Source organism: Muntiacus reevesi, chromosome 3 (assembly GCF_963930625.1).
Source record: "Muntiacus reevesi chromosome 3, mMunRee1.1, whole genome shotgun sequence".
Taxonomy (NCBI): Eukaryota; Metazoa; Chordata; class Mammalia; order Artiodactyla; family Cervidae; genus Muntiacus; species Muntiacus reevesi.
Genome location: NC_089251.1, coordinates 98,725,664 through 98,750,333, shown reverse-complemented (window position 1 = coordinate 98,750,333; position 24,670 = coordinate 98,725,664). Strand labels below are relative to the sequence as shown.

General features: G+C 49.5%; 2 protein-coding genes across 7 annotated transcripts in view; one reads left to right on the top strand and one right to left on the bottom strand.

The window, feature by feature from the left end:
- FER1L5 (fer-1 like family member 5) overlaps positions 1 to 3,066 on the top strand; it is a 54,217-nt gene extending 51,151 nt beyond the window's left edge. Inside the window, exons 46-53 of the mRNA XM_065928871.1 lie at positions 240 to 328; positions 560 to 649; positions 810 to 951; positions 1,396 to 1,495; positions 1,573 to 1,766; positions 2,166 to 2,275; positions 2,583 to 2,730; positions 2,839 to 3,066. Of these exons, the coding sequence (XP_065784943.1) occupies positions 240 to 328; positions 560 to 649; positions 810 to 951; positions 1,396 to 1,495; positions 1,573 to 1,766; positions 2,166 to 2,275; positions 2,583 to 2,730; positions 2,839 to 3,066 (1,101 nt within the window). The remainder of the gene's footprint in view (positions 1 to 239; positions 329 to 559; positions 650 to 809; positions 952 to 1,395; positions 1,496 to 1,572; positions 1,767 to 2,165; positions 2,276 to 2,582; positions 2,731 to 2,838) is intronic.
- Positions 2,696 to 23,411, bottom strand: LMAN2L (lectin, mannose binding 2 like). 6 transcript variants are annotated; one of them, XM_065929783.1, is made up of 9 exons: positions 23,207 to 23,411; positions 21,901 to 22,019; positions 18,914 to 19,031; positions 18,022 to 18,104; positions 10,857 to 10,889; positions 9,317 to 9,478; positions 9,116 to 9,230; positions 5,960 to 6,079; positions 2,696 to 5,524 (listed from the first exon to the last, which is right to left on the bottom strand). In XM_065929783.1, exons 1-9 carry the CDS (start codon positions 23,391 to 23,393, stop codon positions 5,460 to 5,462), a joined length of 1,002 nt encoding a protein of 333 aa, XP_065785855.1. In that variant the 5' UTR covers positions 23,394 to 23,411; the 3' UTR covers positions 2,696 to 5,459. The 6 variants fall into 6 exon arrangements, with proteins under 6 accessions (XP_065785855.1, XP_065785856.1, XP_065785857.1 ...); XM_065929784.1 differs by having other exon boundaries at positions 2,697 to 5,258; XM_065929785.1 differs by having other exon boundaries at positions 2,697 to 5,640; positions 23,275 to 23,395.
- Between the last annotated feature and the right edge of the window lie 1,259 nt (positions 23,412 to 24,670).

Genomic DNA, 24,670 nt, shown 5'->3' with positions numbered 1-24,670 from the left:
TGTTCTCCCCGCCAAGAAAAGAAACAAGTGGAAGCTGGTGCATGGTGCACTGACTTCCTATCTGAAGTCCATCGACCTCCTAGATCCCCCAATGCTTAGTGCTGGAAACAGCCTCAGCAGGCCTGGAACCTGGGACGGGGACCTCCCCCCAGGCCAGCATGCTGAGAGCGGGAGTAGCGGTGGGGGGGTGGTGGGGGGGGTTTGGCTAAGCCCAGCCAGCTCATCTTTGTCCGCTCTAGGGAAAGGTGCAAATGTGGGTGGACATCTTCCCTAAGAAGCTTGGGCCTCCCGGCCCCCCAGTCAACATTGGGCCCAGGAAGCCTAACAGGTGAGTGACACCAGGCAGGGCGAGGCACCAACAGGCTCCAACGCGGAGTCACCGTGACACTTGCCCTCTGCGGGGGATCTAGAGCGCCGCCTCCTCAGGCGGCCCCCCAAGCCCAGCCTGACTTGGGTGGGCACGGAGCACAGCTACCCCCACCCCTCTGGCCTGTCACCTTGCTGAGGCTGTGGTTGGGGAGCTATTCCTCCACAAAGCTTCAGACAACGGTGGCTGCAGGTATGAGCTCCGCTGCATTATCTGGAAAACCACCCTCGTGGACCCGAAGGAGAACAGTAACGACAGGATAAACGACATCTATGTCAAAGGGTGAGGGAAGGGGCAGAGTGCCCTCCAATGTGCCTAGTTCTGTCATTCCTGGGGATGCTCCTGATCTCGGGGTGTACTGGGCAGCCCTCCCCCCGGGGCGCCAGCTCAGGGAGTGGGGACAATGAACCGAGAACCCCAGGTGAGGAGACTCTGGCCCCAGGTGGCTGTTCGGGCTGGAGAAGGACATGCAGAAGACGGACGTCCACTACCGCTCCCTGACGGGGGAGGGCATCTTCAACTGGCGGTTCATCTTCACCTTGGACTACCTGGTGGCAGAGCATGTGTGTGTCTTGAGCGAGAAGGTAACGTGCCCAGGCTTCCCAGGTGGCACAATGGTAAAGAATCCACCTGCTGATGCAGGAGACACAGGTTCTATCCTTGGGGTTGGGAAGATCCACTGGAGGAGGAAATGGCAACCCACTCCAGTATTCTTGCCTGGAGCATCCCGTGGACAGAGGAGCCTGGCGGGCTATAGTGCGTGGGGTTGCAAAGAGTCGGACGTGACTGAGTGACCGAGCACACAGCCAACAGGCCCGAGGTGGGGTGGGGGGTGAGACACGCTCCCTCCCCTCCCCCCGGAGCCTGCGAGTTGCACAGAGACGCTTGGAATGTGGCCTTGGGTAGAAACCCTCCTGCCCCTCCTCCTCCTCCATGACCGTCCCATTACGGCTGGGTGGTGAGTGGCTCAGTGGCCATGAACTCTCAAGAAGAGCCAGGCCAGTAATACATGCTCTGCCACCCTCCAGGACTACATATGGAGCCTGGACCCCACGGTGACGAAGTTCCCAGCCCGGCTCATCATCCAGGTCTGGGACAACAACATCATCTCCACGGATGACTTTCTAGGTGAGACCCCAGCGCGGGGCCCGCAGCCACAGGGCAGGGAAGTGCCTGCGTCACTGACGACCTTTCTCTGGGTTCAGGGGTCCTGGAGCTGGATTTGTCAGACATGCCCCTCCCGGCCCCGCACTCCAGGCTGTGCTCTGTCAGAATGCTGGAGGCTGACCCCAAGTGGCCCCACTTCCTCCAGCACAAGCACTCGTCCCTCTTTAAGATGAAGAATGTGGCTGGCTGGTGGCCTTGCCAGGTCCTCGATGGTGGCAAATGGCGCTTGTCGGTATGAGCTGGGGGGGATGCCTGTTGCCTGCATTACAGGGCTGACTGCTGAGCCACACTGTTTGGTCGCTAAGTCCTGTTCAACTGTTTGTGACCCCGTGGACTGCAGCCCACCAGGCTCCTCTGTCCATGGGATTTCCCAGCAAGAGTACTGGAGTGGGTTGCCATTTCCTTCTTTAGAGGATCTTCCCAACCCAGGGGTTGAACCCAAGTCTCCTGCCTTGGCGGGTGGATTCTTTACCTCTGAGCCACCTGGGAAGCCCGCTGTGTCATATAACCTGGCTCTAACAGACTTCTGGGGGCCCGAGCTGAACCCCTTTTTCCTTCTGAACCAGGGAAGAGGCAGGTTCTTGTTCCAGCCATCTGAACTCAGTGCCCCCACAACCCATGGTGTTTCTAGGGTAAAGTGAAGATGACCCTGGAGATACTGACAGAAAAGGAAGCCTTAATCAAGGCGGCAGGACGAGGCCAGTCAGAGCCCAACCAATACCCTACACTCCATCCTCCCTTGTAAGGGTCCCGCAGGGTTAAGGCACTGAGGCTCTCTTCCTGGTTCAAAAAGCTGAGCTGCTGGGCCTGGCAATTGGTGTGGGGGTGGTGCTGGGGAGGGGGCTGAGACGTAAAGAGGGATACTTAACCCACCCGCCAACTCCAGCTCAAAGCTCAGTTGTAATCAGGGGAGTGCAGCTGCCGGGAGAGAGGGGTGGGCAGAAGCAGAGCTGCTTTTTTTCAAATGAAAGCCCTTTTGCTCTGGGTTACTTGACCTGAAGGTTCCCTCTGCCCTCTTCCCTTCTCTGCCAACCCTGCTCCCGGACAGACGCACCCACACCCTGTTCATGTGGATCCGGTCACCCGTTGGGAGATTCATCCGTGTGTTCTGGAGACGGTACCGCTTCAAAATCATAGCCACCACCATCATATTGCTCATAGGGCTTCTGCTGTTCAAGTTTATCTACTCGGCTCCGGTGAGTGACAAGCCTAGGGGACGGGGCAAAGGTGCCGTGCCTCCTGGATGATCTGAGACAGCGTTTTTGGGCAGCTACTTCAGGCTGACTTTTGCTTGTTCTCTCTAGAATTATTTGGCCATGAACTGGATCAAACCGGAACTTCGGCTGAATGCCCCCATTCAAATATACACCAATATCATCAATGCGCCAAACACCAGTAGCGCCAACTCTTCCAACCTCACCACTCCCCAGCAGAACCTGAAACCTACAACGGCCCTCAAGCTGAAACACCTCCAGGGACACGTGACGCGCCTGCGGGATATTCTTCCAGAACTTCTGGCCCCACAAAACTAATCCCCCTGGACAGCCTGGCCCACGGACAGCCCTACCCTTCAGCTTCCTACCAGGTCCTTGTTTCTGGGGACTCGGAATAGTCTGGCCATTCTGTTCAGAAACCACTCCCAACAAGCAGAGCTGTAATTTTCCACTGAAATAAAGAACATTTGTAACAGAGAGGCACCATGTATCTGGGCGGCTGACACCACCACAGGCAAGGCCAGCCTCTGGGACGAGACCCAGAAAGGCGGGAGGCACCTCGTTGAGCCTCCAGGGCTCATCCACTTTGTGGGCCTCAGGTTGCAGGAAACAAAAGGCCAGGGCATCCGTGAGGAGAGATGGCTCCTGGAGGGTAAGGCCGCTGCCCTCCCCCATCACGTGGCCAGGTGGCCCCCTCGCCCTGGGACACAGCTGAGACTCCAGGGCCCAGAGCAACATTGGGCCCCACTCTTGACAGGAAGGCTGCCCTGGGGGCTCAGCTGGTAAAGAATCAGCCTGCAGTGTGGGAGACTGAGTGCCATCCCTGGACTGGGAAGATCCCCTGGAGAAGGGAATTGGCTGTTTCTAGGACAGAAGGCAAGAACCAAAGCAAAAGCTACAAAGCTAGTCAGATGGTTTCCTCACACATGTTGCTCTGAGGATGGCCCCGAGTCGGGGGCTGGGGGTAGTATACCATCTTTCACATCTTCTCGCCCTCCTCAGAGCCTCGAAAAATTCCTGAGCTAGAATCACACGGAAGTCACAAGTGTGGTCTCCTCTGTGCTGAGATCTCCCTCCTGCACCCACGTTCGGGCCAGTTCATGAGCCCACCCTTGTGTCCCCACCACAGAGGTCTATCCAATCTCCCCTGGAACTCAAAAACACAAAACAGCCATCTGCTTCCTTAGTTCCAAAGAAACTGGTCTGAAGGCCCATGGCAGGAGGTCAGAAGGGCCCCACTGTCACCCCACCTGCAGGAGAGACCTACAGCTCGTGGAAAGGATGTGAGGAAGCCAAAGACAACAGAAAGCACCACCACCACCCCCCGCCAGCCGAGGGGACCCCCCTTGCCTTCTGCACAGAGCACAGTGCGCTCCCATCCCAGGCAGGGCAAGGGTGGATGGGCTAAAGGTTTCCGAACCCACCCCTAAAGGAAGGCCACATGGAAGGTCATGTTTGGTTTTGATCAGCCACATCAAGACTTTCCCTCAGGCTACAGAAGCACAGGGCTAGGAGAGCTGAGTCCAAACCCTCCAGGGAGAGTCCACCTGTCAGCAACAGAATCACAGGGCAGACAGGCGAGCAGCGCCCGACTCCTTGTCAGGTAAGGCAGTGGCGTCAGGGCTGACCCAGACAGGAGGATGCTCAGGCTCTGCTGCTCAAACAACAATGAACTCTTCCAGGCACAGGTGATCGGGATCCACTGCTTCCAGATTTACAACCACCGTTTCTTATCACTTAAGAAAGAGAAGCAAGAGTTCCTCTTTGGGGAGCATCCAAACTGAGGCTATAGAAGAAAGGTTCCTTACATTTTGACACTCTAAGTAGGATTCCAAAAGTTAAGATGAATATAAAACATGCAGCGAAGCAGGCTCTGGAGCATCCAGAAACATCTCCACGTCCTCAGGTCACAGGGTAGATGTTGCCTTCAGTGTCAAAACATGGAGCGGTTTCACAGTCCCACAGCACCCGTGACGTCTCCCATGCTTCTCTTGACTTCACACACCTGATCGGGGGCCTAAAGGGGCCTGATTGGGAGTGTTACGAACCCACCAACAGAACCAAGATCCACCCTCAAGAATAAAGGCTAGAGTGGCAAGCCCCAGCAGAATGCCCCTCCCCATGGCCACCTAGCGAGGGTCAGTGACACTCGAGTGTGTCCTGCAGTCCCAGGCCCTAATGGAGAGGCAGCCAGGTGTCTTTTCCAGCTCAACTTGCATCTGCAGAGGATGATGGAAGGAGGGAGAGGCAGGGAAGAGATTTCCATCCAGATTTCCAAGGAAAGTGCCTCAGGTGGACAGGGGCTTGGACAAAAAAGCAAAAACCAGTGGCTGGCTGGCCAGAAGGTGTGAGGAGTGACCACTTTCTAGTCTTTGAAGACTTACAAGTGAAGCCCAAGGCCCTGTGAGCCCAACAGCAAGGCAGCCTGGGCGAGGAAACTCCTGCCGGTGGTTCTGGCATCACGGCGGCCCAGGTTCTCGCCAGCCCTCTTCACTCCCAAGCGGCGGGACCTTGGGGAAAGGCACATCGCAGTAGTCACCCAGCTGGGGGGCTTCCCGAGCCAGAGTTGGCCGTCCTCACAGGTGACGGGGGAGCCAGCGTCCCTGCCCGCAAAGCTCCAGTGACAGACCCGCACCCGTGACCAGCTGCTGGCAACAGGAGAGGGCCCGCCCGGCCGGGAGGGCAGGTCAGCCGCGCTCCTCCCGTGCCTCCTAGGGACAGCCACACAGGTCAAGGTTGCGGGGGACACTCAGTAGAAACGCTTCCGACTCTGGTCCTGCCATTTGTTGTAGAGGATGATCCCGATGACAATGGCAAAGACGGAAAACACCAGAGAGAAAAAGACGATGAGAAAGAGGGCCAGGCCGCTGAGGGGAGGCAGCGGGGCTGTCACTGAGGAAGCAAGAGAGAAGCAGGTCAGGAGGAGGGGGCCACTCGGGGAGGGCAGGACCGGCTGACGAGCGGTTCCCGTTTCTGGGAGCCGGAGCTCCAGTATGCCCTCTCCATATGCCACATTTAAAACCCAAGCAGCCCTGAACTGCTCGTTGGTAACGTGGGGACCAGTGAGAGGCCAGGGCCAGTGCTCAGGTGCCCCGGAGAAGAACAGAGAGGAGTCAGCCGCCACTGCTGGGTTGCACGGCCACCCGGCCCCCCAGTGGCCCTCACCCCCCCGGCCAGCCGTGGGGCCCTTTCCCGGGACCCCTGTGCTCACTCTCAGGCAGCTTCATGTTGTCCACTGAGGGCAGGAACACGTCGCGATGCAGCTTCTCCTCTTCCGGGGTCCTCTCCACCGTCAGCTCAAACAGCTTCAGGGAAATGACATCGTGGTTGTCTAAAGACAGAGAGAATGACAAAGGGATGGTGACTCAAGGCACCCTGAGAAGAATGTCTTGGTTTAAGCTTCTAGTCCACAGCTAACACACAGTGACCTGGAAAAAAAAAAACCCACTACCAAGACCTCTTGTTTCTCATCTAGAAATAAGGACAGGTAACAGGGAATATTCTACATTATCCTATATAGAGAGTTTTCATCAACAAGCATGCCCTACCTACATAATTTTATTTATTTTATTTTTGGCTGTGCTGGGTCTTTGTTGCTGCATGGGCTTCGCACTGCAGCGGCTTCTGCTCTTCTGGGGCACGGGCTCTAAAGCACAGGCTTCAGCAGTTGTGGCGTACGGGTTTAAGATGCTCCACAGCACGTGGTACCTTCCCGGATCAGGGATTGAAGCCACGTCTCCTGCATTGGCAGGCGGATTCTTTACCACTAAGCCACAAGGGAAGCCCCCTGTATAATTTCAAAATTGAGCGATAATACAAGAACTAAGCCCCAGTCACAGGTAAAACCTTCTAGTGAAAGGAGACAGAGCAGCCCCACAGCTTCCCTTTAACACGGACTACACACGTGAGCAAAGAGGAAAGGGCCACGAGCAGGGCACAAGCACTGGCCTGGAACACACCTCCCTTCTGGGCCGAGGCTAACTCTTCCCAGTCCCTTGTGACCATGACCCTGAATCTCCATATTAATTACCAGACAAGGATGCAGGAGTTAGGGGCTCAATTTTTCTCTCTCCCCCTTTAAAGTAAGATTATAAACTCACAGATTCAAACATATTTGCTGTGTTTCAATCACTGCAGATGGTGATTGCAGCCATGAAATTAAAAGACGTTAGCTCTTAAGCTGTAACAAACCTGGACAGCTTATTAAAAAGCAGAGACACCATTTTGCCAACAAAGGTCCATGTAGTCAAAGCTATGGTTTTTCCAGCAATAATGTATGAATGTAAGAGCTGGACCATAAGGAAGGCTGAGCGTCAAAGAATTAATGCTTTTGAACTGTGGTGCTGGAGAAGACTCTTGAGAGTCCCTTGGACAACAAGGAGATTAAACCAGTCGATCCTAAAGGAAATCAATCCTGGATATTCATTGTAAGAACTGATGCTGAAGCTCCAATCCTTTGGTCACATGATGTGAAGAGCCAACTCACTGGAAAAGACCCTGACGCTGGGAAAGATTGAGGGCAGGAGGAGAAGGGGGTGACAGAGGATGAGATGGTTGGATGGCATCACCGACTCAATGGACATGGGTTTGGGTGGACTCCGGGAGTTGGGGATGGACAGGGAGGCCTGGAGTGCTGCAGTCCATCGGGTCGCAAAGAGTCAGACAAGACTGAGCGACTAAACTGAACTGAACTGAAGGATGAGATAGTTGGATGGCATCACTGACTCAACGGACAGGAGTTTGACCAAACTTTGAGACAGTGAAGGTCAGGGAAGCTTGGCGTGCTATGATCCATGGGATTGCAAAGAATCGGACGTGACTGAATGACTGAACAACAAAATACACTGAAGTTGTACCTCTTACTGATGCGCAACTCAAACCAACTCGACCCGGTGGGAGCCTAGTCAAGTGGACTCCTGAGTCCTTTTACATGAAACTAAAAGTTTTTGATATGTTCTTGCTTTTCTGGGAAGTTTTTAGCTTGTATTTCCTACCTTAGACCTGGCACGAGACACATCTCCAGGAAGCTTTTATTCTCGTTGGTGGGCATTGGTATTAAGAGGCCACAAATATGAGGGTGGGGTGCTCAGTGCTGCGAGGTTGTTACTGCGGACTGGACTTCTTACCATCTGTATCATTAGGGTGACATTTACGGCTGTTTGTGGGTTCTTAGACTCTTTCGCAGGTAAAACCAGGTTTAAAAAAAAAACAACACAAAAAACTGGATTTACTTTCAGTTAGAAAAAATGTTTTCTCTGCCAGGATTGAGATTAAACAACAGGACAGCCCACATTTTCTCCTGACAACAATGGGCCAAGGCTGAGTAGACGCTGCCCGTTTCAGATGGGCATTTGCCTTCCTGTTTTGCCACAAGAAAGTTCTATCTCATACCAGCTTCATTCATAATACACTAATCAAAAGAACCAAAAGTTTCTTTACCTCAAAAGACGTCATGATTGAGGCTTAGGGGGAGAATGAACATAAAAGAGAAACTTTGGAAACAAGTAGGTAGAAAATCCAGGGAAGACAGAAAAGCCTGGTTCTGCTAAGGTCACGTGAGTCAAGTAAGGCAGGAGTTTCAGGGTGACTGATCAAATGAGCTCAAGAGAAGATTAAGAGCAAACAGACAGCGCAGAGAAACAGAGGGAGGTTTTATGAGAACAGTGCCATGGCAGACGCAGGTCCGAACGCAGCATTTACCATGCTGGTGATTTACAGAGGTGGATGGCCTGTAAGCAGAAGCCTCTGTACACACAACACATTTAGAAGTCTGAGCACACGGTCTTCCCTAGTGGTCCAGTAGTTAAGACTCCGTGCTCCCAGTGCAGGGGACGCAGGTTCAATCCCTGATTGGGGAACTAAAATCCCACGTCTTTGGGCAACTAAGCCCAAGAGTCACAGTTACGCAGCTTGCAAGCTCTGTAGTCCACATGCCACATCGAGAGAAGCCCCAGTGCAGCCAAACTATAAATAAATAAATAAAATGTAGGTTTTATTAAAAAAATACAAAAACAGAAATCTGAGCACAAAAGAGTTTGGGGGTCAGTCAAGGAAAAGCTTTGTGAGGAGAAGGGGAAGCCAGCACACGGGGTGAAGGGACTTGCCTGTGGAAGCAGGCACGGGAAAAAGGGAAGCAGAGACTGGCAGCACCGGATTGGTGAGGAGGCGAGCACTGCTTGCTTTAGCAGCAGATCGCTCCCCGGCACAACCATGCGAGACGACCCCAGGCCTGGGCGATCTGGGCTCTACACCCAGAATGCAGGAAGGGGAGCACCGTGGGCACTCTGCCCAGCTGGCTCTCACGCCCGGGCCTGCCTAGTGAGACGTGACCTGAGTTAGGGCCAGTAAGGAGCGCGCAGGGCAGTACCCGAGAGATCGCCCGTGATGGACGAGGTGCCAAAGTAGTAGCCCCGGGGCAGGCGGACCCCCGGCACCTCTATGCAGTCCCTCCACTCGTGCTTGCCGTCGATGTCCATCATTATCTGCAACACAGAGAGCGGGAGGCAAGTCAGGGCCGGGCCCCAGCAGCCTGCACTGCTGACGGGCGGCGCGCCCGGAACGGACTCACCGTCAGGTGCCTCTTGACGTAGCGGATCACAAGGAAGGTGTCGTAATGGAGGTTGCGGACGATGGCCGTGCAGCCCCCCAGCTCTGTAGGTCGCCCATCCCGCTCGTGATCGTAGCTGAGCGAGCCGTTGTTCACCATGGCTGAGATGTAGGGGAACACCCGCTGCGAAGGCAGGGGAGGAAAAGCAGAGGGCAGTGAGGAAGCTCTCGAAGGAACGTGGGCGCAAACAGCGACGGGACTTGTGCACACAAAGCTGAGCTCTTCACGACAGACCGGACGACCACTCTGCCTTGTCCCTAGCAGCCTCCGAGGGCCCACGCTGAGAGGGTCACTCGAGGGACAAGGCCCAGAGGTGACTGACCTCAGTACCTGCCTCCAGGCATCCTCCTCCCATCTGGGGTGGGTCTGAAATGGCCCCTCTGACACTCTGGGGTCTGACTGGAATCCTCCCAGAGGTTAGCACTTGGCACTTACATTCTGCCCAAGACTGGTTTTCTTCTTACTTGTATGTGCACATGTGCTAAGTTGTTACAGTCATGTCTGACTCTTTCCAATCCTCTGGCTGTAGCCCAGAGGCTCCTCTGTCCATGGAATTCTCCGGGCATGAATACTGGAGTGGGTTAATATGCCCTTTTCCAGGGGATCTTCCCGACCCAGGGATTGAACCCAAGTCTCCTGTGACTCCTGCATCGCAGGCAAATTCTTTACCACTGAGCCCACTGGGGAAGCCCCATGTGTATGTATGTGTGTGTATATACACACACACACAAATATGTATCACCGACTGCCAAGTAAACGTCTTGAAAAATCATTGATTATGCTTCTTTGTTTGTGTCCACCTTAGCACCACCTCTTCCCCCACAAGGGCAAGTTTGTTTTAGTTTTCCATGACAGCTGATGGACAAACTCGAATGAACTTTTCGGCCAACCCACTATTTGGTGTACCCAGGTATTCTGAAAATACCTGTTCTCTCAGGGAACTCTTTCCACTTAGGATAGCACCTTTCAAATTCTAACATTCTATAAGCACATGACGTGAAATGGATCAGGACTCAGAAAGGACAATGCCAGAACCAGGTGGCCTGGTGATGTTCTCCAGCCACAGGTGACTCCTCAGTCAAAAGACCTTCCGGCCCTTCACTGCACACAACTTCTCCCAGTAATACTCAGTGGGCAAGGTTCTCCTACTGAAAGTCTCCCCGTAGTCCACCCATCTTCCCACCTACTTGGGAGACCCTCTCTCTCCAATAGCCCTTGCGGAGCAAACTCTTCCTTAGAAATGACAAGCCAACCACTTCAGAATAAGCCTGAAACTGAGGCAGTGAAGAGACAGACACGGTGAAGAAAGGACAGGAAACATGAGACATGCCACTTCTCTGGGGAGTTCCTCATTGTTCTAGACAATCAACATGCAAGATGAAAACGCAGGCGGAACTGGTGACTCTGGAGACAATGGCCACACAGATCGTGAACAGTTGCAAATGTTGGATGGGCACACAAGGAAATCGGGGACGGCCACGGTGAGTCAAGAATTGAGTACCTGGACTCCTGGAGAATACCGCCTCTTCTGGGCCTGAGAGGGTCCAGCAGGTTATTATAAAAACAAGAGAGGGCACAGAAGACAGGAGACCAAGTCAGAGAGAAACATCCGTGGAAGAGCTATGACCCAGCTGTAGTGGAAGAGCAAACCAATCTCAAATCCCCAAATAGAATTTTAGGGTCCATGGAGGGCATTCCACAAGTCCTCAGGCCCCTCAAAATTATAGGCAAAAAGCTACTTATACATTTTCTAAGGAGAGGGTCTGCTGCTATCATCAGATTCTCAAGGTGGTCCACTAGGAAGAACTCTCTAACCCATACAGGGTCCTAAAACTTTCAGAACTTTATAAAAACACCCAGCATCACATTCTCTAAGCAGGCCTCACTTATGTCTCTGACAGTCCAAAGGTCAGGCCATGAGTGTGTCTGTGCCCAGACAACAGTACTTCTGTGGCAAGGAGAGAGACGAGGGTGATAAATAGGGATAGAGTCTTCCAAATTCAAGATGTCCTTTACTGCCCAGGATCTCAGGCTATAGCTCTTGCCCAGAAGAAAAAAATCCCACCACTTGAGAGACTATCAAATTAACTCTAATCCAAAGGGATCATTTACCCTCTAATTGAGTCTTATGGACATATACCTCCAAACAGTTACTGTTATTCTAACCTACAACATGCGGGCAAGAAAAAGCTCCGTGGGAACATTTGAGCAGGACAGATTTAGAAAAGTCACAAGGTTCAAGGGTGTTTAGCTTTGCTCCAAAAAAAACTGCTATAGTTCTCAGCACCAGTAGTAAGAGATACCTGCACAAGCTCAGTTTAGCCCTGCCCTATTGTGGGCCAATGGGTAGAACCCAAAGCATTCCTTTCTCTAATACTGGACATGCACCTAGTATGAGCCAGGCACTGTTCCAGACGCTGGACGCTCAGCGGGAAATAAGACAGGCAGATGTCTGCTCTCATGGAGCTGACATTAGAGGGGAGGAGACATACAATCAATCTTGTTGCTGTTCAATTGCTCAGTCAGGTCCAACTCTTTGTGACCCCATGGACTGCAGCACACCAGGCTTCCCTGACCTTCTCTATCTCCCAGAGTTCGCTCAAACCCATGTCCATTGAGTTGATGACGCCATCCAACCATCTCATCCTCTGTCACCCCCTTCTCCTCTTGCTCTCAATCTTTCCCAGCATCAGGGTCTTTTCCAGTGAGTTGGCTCTTCACATCATGTGGCCAAACGATTGGAGCTTCAGCTTCAGTCCTTCCAATGAATACTCAGGGTTGATTTCCTTTAGGACTGACAGGTTTGATCTCCTTGTTGTCCAAGGGACTCTCAAGAGTCTTCACCAACACCACAGTTCGAAAAGCATCTATTCTTTGGCGCTCAGCTTTCTTTATGGTCCAACTCTCACATTCAAACATAACTACCGGAAAACCATAGCTTTGACTATATGGACCTTTGTTGGCAAAGTGATGTCTCTGCTTTATAAAATGCTGTCTAGGTTGGTCATAGCTCTTCTTCCAAGAAGTAACCGTCTTTTAATTTCATGGCTGCAGTCATCTTCTGCAGTTATTTTGGAGCCCAAGAAAATAAATCCATCACTGTTTGAGACAGTGATAAATGCTATGGTGAAAATAATATAGGTAATACAATACAGAGAAGACATATACCTGAGGAGACAACATCTGAACAGAGGAGATCAAGCAGTTAGAGGGAATTCACCAAGAAATCTGAGGGCTGAAGAAGCATGAGGTTAGCATCTTCAGAACTAGGGGTGTCTGCAACTCAGTGAGTGAAGACAGGCTGGTGGGAGCTGAGGTGGAAGCCAGACCACGCTGGGCCTTACAGGCCACAGTGAGGGTCTTGGGGGAGCCTCAGACCAGCTCCCCAGCTGCTCTCTTATACCACTGGGGGCCTATGTACAGGACCACAGAAGGTATGAAACCAATCAGTGGGTGACTGAATGGCTGGAAAACTACTCTTCTACTACTATCATTTAGGACAAGGGAATTATGAATGTGTTGTCAGCAGTTGACAGAAATGGGCTTCCATAACTTCAGTGAATAATGAGGGAAAAGAAGGGACTGAAAATGCACTCGGGAGCTCTGGTGATCCCAAGGCTTGCTTGATGTTTCAACCTCAGTACCTGGGATCAGAAGTTTAAGTTGAAACTTTCGAGCCAGTGCTGAGAACAGTGACCCTTAACCTAAGGGGGCCTTGCTCTTGCCAAGGCTGGTGAGGCACCTTCTTTTTCAGCACCGGCCAGAGGTCAACTGGGCCTTGCCATGACCTGGGGGAGCTTTTCAACTGCACATACATGAGGGAACTACAGTCAGAGAGCCTGATTCAGCAGGTTTAGAATGGGGCATGGGACTACGTATTTTTTTAAAAGGCAGGACTTCCCTGGTGGTCCAGCGGTTGAGAAGCTGCCTCCCAAAGCAGGGGACACAGGTTTGATCCCTGGTTGGGGAACTAAGATCCCACAAACCTCGGGGTAACAACTAGAGAGCCTGTGTGCCGCTACTCAGACCTGATGTGGTTAATTAATTAAAAAAAAAAAGGCACTATGGATGATTGGGATGTGGCAGGAGAATTTAAGAAATATAGCACTAGACAGGTCTACAGCTTCAAAGCTGGAATCTGTCCACTTCAGCAACTCATGGCTTGGCCTTCAACTTGACACCTCACATTAACCGTAAGTCTTTAAATGCCACTTTAACTTCTATGCCTAGTCAGGAGTTCTTGAAGGGTTTCCTGTGTACCCACTAATTTCACACAGAAGTTAATTTTCTTTCCTTGGAAAGCAGCCTATATACAGCCAGAACCAAAGGCAGAAGAATCACCCTGACTGTGGCAAAGGTGGCAGTTTCATTCCTCTTTTAAGAGTCACCAAAAAGTAGGAGCTCCTGCCTGCTGTCCAAATGGTGGTTGTCTGAAGAGTGGGGAAGTGTTTTTAACTTTTTGTACTACACGGTACTATTGTACCTTCAGCATACCTTGAATGAAGAGACTCGTGAGCTTGTGGGTCCTATGCTAAAACTCCACAGGTGCAAAGCTCACACGCTGCGGCTCACTAGGGAGAAAAGGGGGCACACACAGCCCTCTGTAATCAGGGAGACCTGGGTTCTCACTGCAGGCACGCCACTCACGCCTGCGTCATCTCGGAGAGTCTACTTCCTCACTGCAAGCAGGGAGGACACACAGCTCCCAGGGTTCACCATGAAGATGAAATGAGATATGCAGAGCATTTGGTACAGTGCCTGGTGTTCAAAAGGGAGTCAATAAACATTCATTCAATGACTAAGTGAATTTCCAGATCTAAATATTGTTTACAGGGGCTCATATGTAAACACAAAACCAAACATATGTTTTTTAGAGCAGTAATTCCCAGACCATGACTGTTATGGACCACTAAAAATCTCCAAAGACATAACACATTCTGGGGATTAATAGGTTTACTTTTTCTTGATTTTTTTTTTTTTGCTTATTAAATATGTTAAAATACAATTAAAATACAATAACTATATTATTGTATTTTACAATGACAAGACAGCCATCTAAAATACACATCAGTTTGAAAAAGAACATTTTTAATGAAAAAAACCTAAATATTTCATAATAAATAAATAATAAAGCATTTCACATTTATGAGAAGTCACTTCACTGTTCCTGCTGTCAAACCCGGGAAACTCTGTTACCAACCAACACAAGTCTAAGAACCAGCATCCAGGAGTCACTCGCAGAGCAAGTCTTACCAACCTAAACCACACTGCACCTGAGCACGCTGACCAGGTCTGTCTCTGGAACCTAGGTGTGAAGACAAGGAGGGTGGGGGGAGAGGGACAGCAGGAGCCACAAGAGCACTGTCGAGATGTCTGCAGATGTCCCGGGGACGTCACTCGGTGCTGAGAATACAAGCAGCCAGCACTTCCTGAGAGCTTACTCTGGGCCTAAGCGGTGCGTCTCAACCTTCGCTGCTCACACCACCACAGCGGCACGCGGACACTGTGCTGTGCCGCAAACTCTCAGCTGTATCCTACTCTTTGCAGCCCACCGGGCTCCTCTGGCCATGGGATGTCCCAGGCAAGAATACTGAAGTGGGTTGCCATTTCCTCCTCCAGAGGATATTCCCAACCCAGGGATCGAACCCTTGTCTCCTTTGTCCCCTGCACTGCAGGTGGATTCTTTACCACTGAACCACGAGAGAGCCCAGTATGTGAATGCTCTTGTTAATGAGAGGGATCGTTCATCTCTGTGGAAGAGGAGATCTTGTCTACAGTTCTACTTTGGGGAACCCATGAACCTCCTGAAATTGCATGTAAAATCCTATTGTATTCAACTGTAACAGAAATACATTTCTACTTCTCTTGAAAACTACTTCTCACCAATGAAGTTCAGCTTCAATCCCTGATGACATCTGAGAGTTGGCCAATATTCCTGGGACCTAATTTCCAAAGGAGTGTCTCTTAGAAAACACTGCCTCACCAAGGATTGAGAAAAAACAAACAAAAAACCCCACTAAATCACATTCAAATAGTATAATAAGAGAACTTACGAAGTTATAGAGTTCTTTTAATAATGTAAAAATTCTTTCCACCAACAATAAAGAGACCAAGAGGGATCAGTGTTTTCATCAACGTAAAGATTGGAGGAAATGTGTTATTAAATTCATGGCATATTATTGCTTATTTTCTTCCAGTTTCAAAAGAGGAAAAACAATCATTACATTAAAAAATTATGGGAAGCACCTCAAACTCGACTTCCAAGCTGGCCTGATCTGAGAAGAGCAGTGAACTGCTCACGCCACTCGCCAACCAGCTGTTTCTGCCTCCAGGGGTCCTTTATGACAGCTATATATGGGATTCACCTAGAGATGTTTGAAAAGGTTAAGCTGCCCATCAGATTCTCCAAGCTTGGGGCCTAGAGAGAAGTAGTTTTAAATGCTCTGCAGATAATTCCAAGAGCAACTGCAGCTAAGGCAGAAAAGAGGTCCCAATTTTAACCACCTGAAACTGATATTTTTGTTTAACATCTACTCTCCTTACAAAACAAGGCCCATCAGATCTGCCCTCTTAAGCAGAATGACTCCTGCCTGATGGTGAAATGGAAGCTAAGAGAATGTGAATAATTTATTTCTGGGAGAAACAGAGAGCCATGTTTAAAAGTCTAGTCAAGCCCTAAAGCCCACGCATGCTTCAGATGCATTTCTAACCACCACTACTTCCTCAATGGGACTGCAAACCCTTCTCACGACGTCCCCTCATTAAAATCCTTTCGTGCACTTACCCCCTAAAATACTTATAGCTCCAGACTCCCTGATAGGCACTCCGCCCTTCAGAGCCTGCCCCACCATGTGCACGCTGAGGGCGAGTCAGCCACACTAAATGACTCTGCCGCTGGCCTGACAGTCAGGTCACCAGCTACCCGAGTGGCTGCTCAGTCATAGTGGCCTGTGAACGCGCTTGGGACGGAACAGCGTTAGCAGCAAGGAACACAAGGTGAGGGTGGCCTTGGAACACAGGGAGGCTGAGGGCCCTCTTTCTCTCCAGCCTCATCTCTCTCTGACCCCGCCTTTTCCCCTTCACATTCACTGTCCCTTCTCTGACTTTAACACATTAACATACACTTTTCTATCTGCAGCTAATCTAATCTAATTCTGCAGATTTCAAAGTCAATATCACTTCCTGGAGGAAGTCTCTCCCAACCACCATCCCCACCACCACTGTCCTCCCCAGGTTAGATGCTTCTGCCAGGTCTTCCGAGAGCACCTCTGCAGAGCCCCCATCAGCACGTTGACACATCAGTGCTCCCGAGTGTGAGGACCACGTGGATCTCACTCACTAATTCCCAGGGCCTGGCACCTCAACATTGGCTGATGTCTGGCAGACTGAAGAAAAGCCCAGAAGCAACACCGAGAAGAAGTCTCTAACTGACCCACAATAAAAGGTTCCTCTCATAACTCAGGTCTCACTATCCACGTCCTTTAAGCCAAACTCTGAACGGAAATGTGAAAAACTGCTGAATCTGGGTGTTGATATACAATGATCTGTTCATCCAATTTTTTTCTTATACACTTGAAATTTTTCATAAAGAACTTTTGGGGAAAAGTAAGTTCTGCTTTCATTTCTAATCGTGACTTTCTTGCTAAATATTATTTAGTGATAGGATACCCAGCAACAACATGTCCTAATCATTTTCCCACCATCTGCTGGCAGAGTCACCAGACAGAGAGAGAGCACAGGCCTGCTGCTAGCATAAGCAAGTACGAGAAAACCCTTATGGTCAGCTAACGAAGTGCAGGACGCTTCTGCTAACAGCCAGACTGTTGTTGCTGTTGTTGTTTAGTCACTAAGCCGTTTCTGACTCTTTTGTGACCCCCTGGCGGGACTGTAGCCCACCAGGCCCCTCTGGCCATGTGATTACCCAGGCAAGAATACTCGAGTGGGTTGCCATTTCCTCTTTTGGGTGGTCTTTCCAACCCAGGGACTGAACCCGTGTCTCCTGCATTGGCAGGCAGACTCTTTACCACGGAGCTACCAGGGAAGTCAACTGGATCTCTACCAGGTTTCAACAAAATGCTGAGATTTCATCCATTTCTCTTTACAGCCTTTCCTAGAGGAGACCAATGTGCAGGTCTGAGAAGAGGAAGAAGAAAAGGATACTGGCAAGGGGGAGCAGCTGCAGAAGAGAGCTCAGCAGTGACACAGAATGTCAGGGGAGTGGAGGCACAGAATTCAGCTTGCTCTGGTGCCGGCCTAGCCATGCAAGCTCAAGTCTAGTGGCTCCCAATGTGCGCGCGAGAGAACACTGTTTAACACTGAAAAGGCCCCATCACGAGGACCACTCCCAAGACTGTGCCAGTCATGCATGCTCCACCCAGCCATGCATGCTCAAGTCTAGTGGCACCCAATGTGCACAAGAGAGAACACTGTTTAACACTGAAAAGGCCCCATCACGAGGACCACTCCCAAGACTGTGCACCATGAACAACTCTCTTCTAGAAAAAAAAACTGACACAGACATTAACTACTGAAGTGCAACAGACGAAGAAAATAGAACCAAACCCCTCACTTCCTCTTCCATGTTCCCACCTGAACAACATTCCTAAGGCAAAGGGCTGTGATGTCAGTTCAATGTGGCTGACCTAAGCTATGACACTGGCCATTACCTCTTGCTGCTTCTCCTCATTGGGATAGGTGTCTACAAATACTCCCAGCCCCACAAATTTGTCCATGTTTCCAAACACAGGCCCTAGAGAGAGAGAACAGATGATGAACAACAGTGAAACAAAGCCAAGAGTTGATAAAGGAATAACACATCACTGTGATGGAGGAAAAAGTGAGATTCAAAGGACCCCAGACGTCCCTTTAAGATGAGGAAACAGCTGTAGAAACACCCCATGAAGGGCTTGGCCTGTAACAAGCATTCAGGAAGCACCCACAGTTGTCTGTCATTAAAGGGGAGAGAGAGAAGGCCAGCGTCACCGTGCTTAGCACTCCAGCTGCTCCCTGATTTGACCTGGTTGCTAAGGTGCCCCTGAAGAATTCTGCTTCACAAACACTTGTTGATGACTATGCCCCCGAGTGAACTGAATTCCCAAGTTTCTGCTTCTAATTGCAGAAGAGATCAGGTCAGATCAGGCTCAATTTGTCATGTACTTGCAGCAAAGCCTCCCGTACAAAAAGGAAAAATAGGTAAGTCTTCTCCTTTCTCCTGACTCCGGAGTTCTGAGATGGGTCTCTGCTCGGGCTCAGGAGAAACCAGTACACCCAGTGTCAGTATTTGGGAGGGCGAGTGCTTTCCTTCAGCCAATTGGGCCACGAAGTTTCAAAGAGAAAGCGGAAGTAACCAATAAACAAGAAGCCATCCCAGGATGAGTCAAGGTCAGCTGCTTTTAGGACTCACACCCCATTCTAGAGACTAGATAGGCCAATGTGTATCCAAACATCAAGGGAGAGGGAAAACCGCTGGCACTGTGAAGTCACACCCGTCTCCAGAAGAGGGCACATGAAAAAGCAGGCCTGTCACCCCCCACACAGAACAGCCCAGCGCCCCAGTACCTGGCTGCATCCGATCCTTCGTGTACCAGATGGCCAAGCCATCCCCGTGCAGGTTCTTCTTCCCTTGCCCGTGGATTCTGAAGTGCACCTGCAACTCCCAGTCCCTCAGGAAACACGGCTAAAGTGAAAGAGACGTTGCAATCAAAGAGGAGCCTGAAACACCAGGCCTCAGGCCCTCATCCACGGTCTACACACTTGGAAAACACACACGCGGGGGACGTGAGGCTAAGAGGTAAAACCAAAATTTAAAACTCGCTAAGGGTTTATGTAGTAAAATTAAAGAGATTGAGTCACTTATCTGTATGCGACATTTAATATGTAAAGTGAATACACCTCTCAATCAGCATCACCATCTCCCAGCAGAAACAGGATAGCATCCCAAGGTTGGAAAAGACGAGAGAACTTCATGTTAGACTGCTGTGATCCTATACCCACCCAGCAAAAGATCTCAGCATCCAGGGTAGAGGTGGCTGAATTAATACTCATATGCAATTATGATCACCCCTCTTAGAGAAAGACTCTAAAAAGCTGGGATCTCAAGAAAGGTCAAAGCCTCATTCATTACAAAAAAAAAAAGATAACCTAAGTCATCACACAAAGGTCTCCAGGAATAATGAACATCTGCTATAAACAATTCTAATTAGCTAGACTTGGCTCTATGCCAAGCTGAGGGGCAACCCAGAGTTCCCACGAGAAGGGATAAGCTATGTCCCCACCAGTGTCAGGCCCTCAGCCAAGGAGCAGAAATGCACCAAAGGAGACACCCCCGCCACCACCACCACAGACACAGCCTTTGGTGGAAAATCATGAAGGAGGTGGGCACTAAACTGACTCCTGTTTTCCTTTTGAACTGTGTATCAAAACCTTGGGAAAAAAAAAAGTAGACAGAAGTAAGTGGATAATTCAGTGTTCTAAATAGTTGAACACTTTGAAAGAGAAACCTGAGTAGGTATTTGGTTTGGAGAGGCTCCTGGTTAAGCTTCACCGTGAAAAATGAGGGGAAGGAAGAGCAGACAGGCCAGTTCAGGCAAAGGCCCTCCACGTAGATTGTTCAAAAACAAACCAAAAAACCCAGTAGATTGCTCTGGCTCTTGAGCAACAATTATTTTCAGCTTCCGTTTTCAATTTCTGGGAAATCCTCTTAAAGTGCTAGTATTAGTACACAGTCAAAATAAAAGGGATGTGGACACTTCTGAGTTCACCAAAGAACCCTGAAATCTCTAGTAGCTTTCCCTCCTCTGATAAGCCAAGCCCCCAGTTGTCATCTTGGGTTCTCATCTTTGCGCTATTTCATTTAGATTTCAGGGCAAGAGTGAAATTCAGTGGCAGGAAGCTGCCCCCATAGCCAGTGGGTAAGTATTATGCCTCTGGGAAGACAATGAGGCAAGAGGCATCCACCGCTCTTACCGTTGGCCTCGTGCAGCACGATGCTATACAGTCCTGCTCAGGGTAATGTCTAACAGTGGGGCTCAAACTTTACTGCATGTCAGATTCACCTAGGGAGCTTTTAAAAATCCAAGTGTCCAAGCTGTACCCCATTCTAATTAAATTAGAATCTCTGGGGGTGGGACCCAGCCACCAACTCCAAAGGACAGCCAAATTGGAGCACCACTGCTCAAACAAATCCATCCTATTCAAATAACTTAGAAACAATGCTAAGGCTCACTCTGACAGTCAGATAACAAAAAACACAGGTAACAGAGAATCTGAAAAAGAGCAAGATAACTAGATCCTAGACTAGAATCACTGTTACATCAAAGCATTACATAGAGATAGCTAGCAAGATAACATCAAAGTATCAAGCCTCGGACAAAATCATTTATAATCCATAGACCTGTATCAGTGACTCTTGTAATAGACACGTAACAAACAACAGGGCGTTTCTGTAACCATTGTAACTTTCTGAAGCATTTTCATGTCTATTGCCTTATTTTATTCTCACAGTAACCCTGGTGGGCAAGCAGAACCGATAAGATGAAGCTCATTTGACAGTTGGAGAAATTGAGAACTGAGCGAGGATAAATAACTGAGGGTCTGTGAGACCACTAGATTGAGAACGCAAGTCTTTCAGCTGCCAGCCCTCCACTTCTATCTGAACACACTGCCCTGCATTCCGTCCAAGAATGAGCTCAGCACTGCAATCTGGGTTAAGGGGTCAGAGTGTACAAATAGCTCACATAGAAACTTCTTGTCTCTCTGCTTCTTCAGAATTCTCTGCCACATAAAGTGAACAGGGACAAGAAATTGTTCCTTTTTCTGAGATCCACTTATCTACAACTAATGATAAAAACCATGGGAAAGTAAGTTCTTAGCTTCTGAGAACCCAAAATAAAGTATTCAAGAATGCCAAGGTCACTCCCCAAAGTAAAGTGATCATAAAAGATTTGCAAAGAGCCCTGGAAACCGAAAAGAAAGCATCATCTTACACTTGTACAAAATCACAGTGCAGCCACACCAGGAATACTGCATTCACTTCTTGCCGCCATACCTCAAGGAAGACAATGTCGCTAGAAAAGGTCCAGAGAAGGACAAATAAAATGACCAAGGGCTCAAAGTGGTTTTTACATGAAAATAAAATTTAAAATTCAACTCAAAAGGGAATAACGGGGGGGGGGGGGGGGGTCAGGAATACTGGGATGAAGTGTAGGATAAATTTAAAAGAGTAGTCTTTTATTTTATAAAGCAAAGTAATTAAATGTGAGTTGACTTATTAACCTCCAAAGTTAACACTATCAGGTCAATCAGGAACTAAAGACATTTCAGAAAACTGAATCAAAACCAATTATTTGCTATAATTAGGGGAAGAGAGATCATCTCCCTAAATATCTGATTTCAATAAGAATGCCATTATAATCTCTGAAATGAAAATACTTCATATTCACAGAAGACAGAATATGGGGGGGAGGGGGAATGAGAATAGTCAGTATGCCACTGAACTTTATTAGTAGTTTCTGGGTCGCCAACACAGGAGGGAGAAAGATTCTTACCACCCGATTCCACAGGGCACCCTGTTTACTTTGCATATCTGGGGTAAGGCGGATATACTGGGTCATCACCATGGCATTGCCCATCAGATTCCACAGGGAGGAACTGCTTGTGCCCACACCTATGGGGAAGAAGTAGATCAGTTCATTCTCTTCAACCCCAACCCATTTGGAAAACCGCCATGGACCCTCTGAAAGCTGGAGTCATCCTTCTTCCCCCTTCATGTCCCACCTCTTGTCACTCAGTAAATCTTAACTCTTTACCACCTTTCTTCTTTTCACAAAGACTTTCTCAGGTGAAGACCCTAGAGCACATCAGAGCTGTCACTTCATCCACGCCACAGTAACCATAGCTCAGATTCATTCTTCCCCCTTTTATATGTGAGTAAATTTTAGCACCGTGAAAGAAAAAATTTCCCCAGTTATACCAAAAAGAACTTGACCCTCGGGGGCACTAGGGCTTAATCACATTCTTTCTTTGAACAAGAAGCTACTTTCCCTCTTACCTCAGACTATCAACCCCTTGCAAGTGAGAACTCTTGTTACCCACAGTATTTGCAAGGAGAAGGCACTGGAGACATCCTCTAAGTGAATAAGCAATCACCCTTAGCAGCAGAGTATACCCCCTTTGTGCTTCGTGTTTTTGTTTGTATGCTGTCGCCATACCCTCCAGAAGGGAAACACACTCGTGTTAATTAAGCCATCCGCACTGATTTGGTCCTCTTTGTAGCTAACCATGTAAATTTGCTGGTTGATAAGTTGTGCCTAGTGGCCTATGTACACTAAACACAGCAAAGCTAACCAGCCTCTTTCATCGATAGGGCTTCTGGACTGGAGAAGAACAGGTGTCTTAACTGACAACAGAATTTTATCTTCTCAGTGCGGCCAACTTCTACCCCAGTTCTGCCTCATGCTTTATTTCTAGCACATCCACAGCTCCATCAGGAGCCCAGCTCACTGCTAGTGGCCCTCAATCACGGTCCACCGTTCGCAGTTCTCTGCCCTACCCACATTCCACCTGTCCATCTCTAACTCCCCTTCATCCACGCCGGGCGCTAGTGGCATCCGAGAACCGTGCTTCGACCTGCCGGAAACTTCCAGGACTAATTCCGAGGGGTGGGGAGAGAGAAAGCTGACCCCTGCCCTCTGGATCCGTGGCTCCCGAACACAGCGCGAGTCCCCAGGGGCTCCCACCCGCCGCCGCCAGCTTTCTCGGGGTCACGAAGCCCTTCGCCGCCCCCGCCTCTACGGACAAGCTCAGGTCCCGAAGCCCTCCCGGTGCACGACCACCTCGCCCCCGGCGCCTCACCCTGGTAGGGCTTCGACAGCGAGTGCTCCCGTTTCAAGTACTCGAACGTTTGACCCGCCCCGACTTGCCGTGGCCCCTGCCCAGAACCCAGCAAAAGGAGAAGGAGCAACATCCTGGAAACTTCCCGTGCCGACAAACGCCGCCGCCACCGCCGCCACCACCCAGAGGGTGCCAGGGCAACCGCCATCTTTCCCACCGCCGTCCCTTCACTAAAGGCCCGCCCCGTCGTCCAAGCCATTGGTCCGTGGGACCATCTGCTTCACGTCCTATTGGCTCTCATATAATCCCCGCCCCCGCAGGTGAGACTTTCACCGATTGGCTGGCTTGAGTACCAGTTGCCTTGCCAACCCGCCTGGACTCGCTTACGTTTTTGCATTTATCCTGAGCGCCACTAGGCCTTCTGGCATATATGGTGATCTTCATTTTGTGTCTGCGTTCTGGAGTAAATTTAAAGAGATAAAATGCTTCTTCCAGTCCCCACGCAAACCTTCTAGCCTCACTGCCACTCACTCACTCACTCACTCCTGACTGTACAGAGCTACCAATCAAGAGGCTTATTATAAAACTGAAAGAAGAAATAGAGAAATTAACAAATCCAGTAGCTGGAAAATTATCAAATTTATAAGAGGTTTGAAGAGTACTTATCAAACAACTTGACCTGATGACATTCATAAAACCAGCCAACAATGGCAGAAAACATTTTCTCTTCTGTGAAAAAGAAACATTTACCAAGATAATCTGAGCCAAAAAACTCCAAACCTCTGCAAATTTAAAAGAATTGAAAGCACACAAAGAATATTCTCCTATCGTGATGGTTTTATACTAGAAATCTGTAACAGAAAGATTTCTGAGAAATCCCCAAATGTTTGGAAAGTAAACTCACTTCTAAATAATCTGTGAGAGAGTAGGGGGCTCTGGGGGACTTCAGCAGGTCCTCTGAGAAAGGAAACAGAATAATCAATCCTTTACCTGTTAGTATAATCATATCTCCAGCCCTGAAGTCAAAGAACTGAGATTCATCCAAGCTTCCATTCTCTTCCTCACCAATTCCATTACCCAACCAATAAATAACTGATGGTTTTAGTCTTAATTATTTCTCAGAGCCACCACAGCCTTTTCATCCCTCCCTTTGTCTTTCTGCTGAACAACAAAAACAAGTGTCCCAACTGTTGTTCTGGCCACCATCATCAACGTGGCCATCCAAGTGATCTAAACCATGTAGCCATGCTCTTTCCTGAGTGTCAGGGTTAAGCCAGTTCATATTTATAAAGCTGTTAGAGTAGTTTCTGGCATGTTGTAAGCACTGCTTCTGTTTAGTCCCTAAGTCTTGTCCCACTCGTTGCAACCCCATGGACTGCAGCACGCCAGGCTTCCCTCTCCTTCACTGCCTCCCAGAGTTTGCTCAAACTCATGTCTATTCAGTTGGCAATGCTATCTCACCATCTCATCCTCTGCCACCTTATT

Bases quoted from the DNA above. Each gene is read 5' to 3' on its own strand.
- LMAN2L (XM_065929781.1), bottom strand. From the start codon at position 23,393: ATGGCGGTTGCCCTGGCACCCTCTGGGTGGTGGCGGCGGTGGCGGCGG. The intron at 10,890-18,021 runs GTAATGGCCAGT...GGACCCTCTCAG, and splicing joins ATGAGGAGAAGCAGCAAGAG to GCCCAGAAGAGGCGGTATTC. The intron at 9,231-9,316 runs GTGAGTCCGTTC...TCTGTGTTGCAG, and splicing joins ACGTCAAGAGGCACCTGACG to ATAATGATGGACATCGACGG.